This window comes from Anoplophora glabripennis, unplaced genomic scaffold, assembly GCF_000390285.2.
Source record: "Anoplophora glabripennis isolate ALB-LARVAE unplaced genomic scaffold, Agla_2.0 scaffold4744, whole genome shotgun sequence".
NCBI lineage: Eukaryota > Metazoa > Arthropoda > Insecta > Coleoptera > Cerambycidae > Anoplophora > Anoplophora glabripennis.
The window spans coordinates 1-4,445 of NW_019420817.1; the positions used below are offsets into that span (position 1 = coordinate 1).

At 34.7% G+C, this 4,445-nt stretch overlaps 1 protein-coding gene across 1 annotated transcript; it reads left to right on the forward strand.

Moving 5' to 3' along the window:
- The first annotated feature begins 1,262 nt into the window (after window positions 1-1,262).
- Window positions 1,263-2,222, forward strand: LOC111692905. The gene is made up of 2 exons (XM_023457034.1): window positions 1,263-1,738; window positions 1,793-2,222. Exons 1-2 carry the CDS (start codon window positions 1,298-1,300, stop codon window positions 2,093-2,095), a joined length of 744 nt encoding a protein of 247 aa, XP_023312802.1. The 5' UTR covers window positions 1,263-1,297; the 3' UTR covers window positions 2,096-2,222.
- The last annotated feature ends 2,223 nt before the right edge of the window (window positions 2,223-4,445 follow it).

Sequence of the window (4,445 nt, forward strand, 5' to 3'; positions counted from 1 at the left end):
AGACTGTTAGTCACTTAAATATTCGCGGATATTGTTAATGTCAATGTCGAAAATACAACAAATAATCTTTTTAAGCAATGGTTTTCGTATAATATGTTGATATCAACAGGTAATTGCATTATCATTTTCATCAAATTTTTAATATAAATAATCTCATAATAAGTAGCAAAGAAATATGCATATTTTATTAATGCGCTTTGGACGGTTGTATTTATCAAAATTTATTATTTTAAGCGGCATAAATAGATTCCTCTCGCCGCGTGGTCCTAAATTAAAAAAAAAGAGTCATTTATCATAAATAATTATCGAGAAAAGCGATGTCACAGTTGCGCTGTTGATTTTGAAGACGCGCGAACAGTATTTTTCGGTAGTGAAGATACGTCTCGATCGCTTCCCCCACTCCGCCGCCGCGCGCGAGCTATTGGAATTTCGATTGCTTGGCCGATTTTAAACAATTATTTAAAGTTACTTAGCATGCCCCCGTAAACTTGATATTTTATTGAAAGACAGTGCTGCGTCTTCCGCTCACGGCCATATATTTTTTTTTCGATACTCATCTAAATGTTTAAACAATAGACCGTCAACTTTGACTGCCCGTAGGTCCTTTGTTTATTAACGAATCTTGACGATTTTTTTTTTAANGATAGCTTATAGTGAAATATACCAATAAAAAATTTAGCGCGAATACGGGTGACCCTCAAACATGTGGGGATTGATTATTAGTTAATTTGTTTATTAGGCCATAACTCGCAAAATATTCAACTTACGGTTTCCAGCTTTCGCACAGATTATTCGTCAGTAAAAATGAATAGTTGGAGATAAGCAATACACATCATTGTTATTAATAAGCTTTTTATTAATGTTTATTTAAATTGCAAAAAATTAATGTTTTTTATTAATAATTTTTGACTGGATCAATATTTTTTTTCGTACGTGGGTTCGTTCTGTTCGTCTTGAAAAGGTAAACAAAAAAGAATTTTACTTTTTTGCAGTAAAATCGTCCGGACAAAAGTTATAAGCTCAAAACGTGAAATTTCACTAAAATCACAGTTTCTATGGCTTATAAACAAAAATGGTATTATTTTGTACGGGTAAAGATATGTTGTTATATACCAATTTTTCTACCTTCTCACAAAAAATCAGGTTTTCCTGGTCTAAGTGTAGCCAACTCTAATATAAAATTTGTCACAGAATGTGCTACTAAAGTATCGCAGTCTAAATTCAGAACACCGCATAACATTTAAATGTTGTCTTGAATGCAAGTTAATTTTACATTACCGTTTCCTGCAAAGGTGTCATGAACTCTGTCGGAACCTTCGTCTTCGACAGCATAAAGCCCTTCGTCCTGAAGGAGGCCAACACTAACATCCGAAACGACGTTAACAAAGAGGTGAAGAAGTTGCCGCAGAGGTTCCCCAACTCTATATCGCCTTTCGATCAGCTGATCGCGGAACTGAGACGGAAGGTGAGGGACAAGGGCTTCGATCCTTACAAAGTGCAAGATTACAACAGCAGCGCCGGCGTTTTCGACATTTATCTCACCCACACCTGGTTGTACGGCGTGGCCTCCTTCCACAGGACGAAGGACATCAAATTCGAACTTAGAAATAAGACGGCGCATATGCTCGTCGAAGTCGGTACACAGAGATTGATGGGCACCACCAACTGGGATATTTCCTTCGTTGCTGGGATGCTGTCCAGAGCTGGGACTGCGTCGTTTACGGTTGAATACATTAGGGTAAGGTGTAACGCACCCTAATTATAATTTTAACTAACCATTTTTATGGTTTAGGTACAAGCGAACGCCAGTCAAAGCTTAGACACTAGTCAACATCCTAACCTAGACGATATCCAGGTGGAATTAGGCAATATTCAGGTCAGATTCGACGGTCTGGGCACTGTGGATTACGTCATAGAATTGGCCGTTAATGTGATTCCTAACCTTTTGCGATACCAGATAATGGACGCTTTGGAGAAGCCCATAAGATTAAAAATCCAGGAAGCCTTAGATCAGGTAAACGTGGAGAGAATCATCAAGGAGAACGCTAAGAAATTGGACAGTGGGAAGGGGTTAGAAGGTCTAGAGTTCCTTTAATTATTTTAAAATGTGAAGAAATGGATTGGTAATGATATTTATTTTTCAAATACATATTCAGCCACAATCTCTTAACACCTATTTATAAAGTGCGATGAATAAATAATAAACAGGTTTTTTAAATTTATACGTTGTTTGTATGTATTTTTCTTTACTTTTAGTCCAATCAAAATTAGATGCCAAAATTTAGTTCTCCGGTAATTGTGGACCAATTTAGAATGCATTTTTTTCGATATCTTTAACCGTTATTATAAAGGTTAAGAGTTGATTGATGTACTCCCGAAACTTCAAGTCTTAATTTTTATAAATCAACAAGTAATAAATTTAAAAAAAAAAACGCTATCTCGGCTAAAAATGGCCCTAGAATATATTTTTTTTAAATTCATGAAAAATTACCAGGATTACGAATTACACAGCGGCTTTAAAAAATATTCATTCTTCTCAAAGTTATTAACGAAAAACCTTATAAACAAATTACACTATTTGTTTATATGCCGTTTTTTGGAAATTACAATTTCCAATTGCATATCTTGAAAATATAACAACCGTGAGTTTGCAATTGAGAAAATGCTATTTCTAATAAACAAATGCAAAAACTTTTTTACCAAATTTTCAGGGTTTCTTAAGCGTAACAAAATACAACTTTTACTGCAGTTTAGAGACGATTTATGCTATTTTTTTCTATTTATAGCAAATTCAAATTGCGATAAGGAAAAGATCTACGTTTTTCGATCCGAAAGAAGAAGTCAAAAGTTTCGGTAGATTTTTCGCATAATTCCAATTATGTTGCAATACTCGTACAATTTGCACAGGAAAGTACAACTGTAGAGAAAATTTTAAGCCCAAGATGGGTCACGTGTCATACTACTGTATGATTTATCGAAACTTGAAAAAAATGTCTTTTTTTTTAGAAAAACTCAATTTTTGTAAAAACTATCAACCGTTTTGCAATTTTACAGAAATGTACTTATTCGACTTGCCAAGGACTACACATTCTAAAAATTTCGTAAAAAAATCTTTTTTCCTTTTAAAAATATAGGTTTAAAAAAAATGCGATTTTAAGGCTTTTTTTAAATAACTAATATATTTGTTTTTCACTTGACATCGTGATGGGCTCAAAATTTTTGTTATAAAAAATTCTACAACTTGTCTAAAACATTTTTTTCTAAAATGTTTAATTTTTTTTTAATTAAAAAAACTGTTTTTTGCGACCCACGAACGCCATTTTAAAAAAGCACTAACATTCAGCTGGAGTAAAGTAGTTCATTCAATCCTACGGAATTTTTCCTAAATTTTACGTGTCTTTGTTTAGTGAACTAAATTTTGGCAAAAAACGAGGTATTTTCGACAATTTGACTGGCCTATGAATACCTTTCTACTCGATAGCCACCTACAAGACCGTTATCTACCTGACCATTATTCTTTTTATATTTCGGGATATTTTTCTTAGCTCAAGTTATACATTTTTTAGCATTGTTTAGATACTCTTTCCTTGGATCAGATATTTTTTTAGGTTAAATATTTTTAGAATGGGTATGATTTTTGTAGCGTGTAAAATTTTTTCAATTCTCTTTGAATTTTTAGCTTACAATTAGTGTCGCATATCTGCTCCACATTCTATTTCTATGATTCGCTTCTCATTTTTTTCTTACTTCAGAATATTTTTTTTAGTTGGGGTTTGTTATTTTTTAGCATGGCTTAGAAGATATTCTTTCCTTGGATCATATATTTTTTATTTAAAAATTTTTAGTGACTAAAAGATTTATCTTGTATTTCAAACGCAAATATCTTATAGCGCCTTTTTTTAAAACATCCACTACTCTTGCATGCTTTAGTCCACTCCAATAAAATAACACCTTACGATAATAAATTTTATTCATATATAACAAAAATGTATATAAAATTACAATATAAAAACATGACTAAGTGGTTAACTTTTCAAAATATACTTTACTATCATTAGAAATGGATCATAACCGCACATCTCCAATGTACTGGCTTTGCCGCTTCTTGGGTGCCCTCCTCAGACTGCCCAGGATATTGAGCAGCTCCGACACGGCTTTCGGCTGCTCCTTGTCCTTCTTCTCCTTATCGTTCTTAGCCTTCCTTAAGGTAAATTGGCCGGCCTTTATGGCGTTGATGATGTCCTCGTTGACGCCCGGCGCCGTTGCTTTTTTCTCTGGCGAACTATTCTCCTTTACGCCTATCGATTCCGCCAACTCCTGCAGGATTATTTTGCTCCTTCGTCTTCGCAGGGGCACCACGGGTGGTTCTTGGGATGGCGGGGGTAGGAGAGGCGGCGGCGGGGGCGGCGGTGGAGGTGGAGGCGCGGGAGGGGCTTTCAATTTTT

Coding starts and splice junctions, on each gene's coding strand:
- LOC111692905 (XM_023457034.1), top strand. CDS start 1,298: ATGAACTCTGTCGGAACCTTCGTCTTCGACAGCATAAAGCCCTTCGTC. Junction 1,739..1,792: donor TTACGGTTGAATACATTAGG/GTAAGGTGTAAC, acceptor TTTATGGTTTAG/GTACAAGCGAACGCCAGTCA.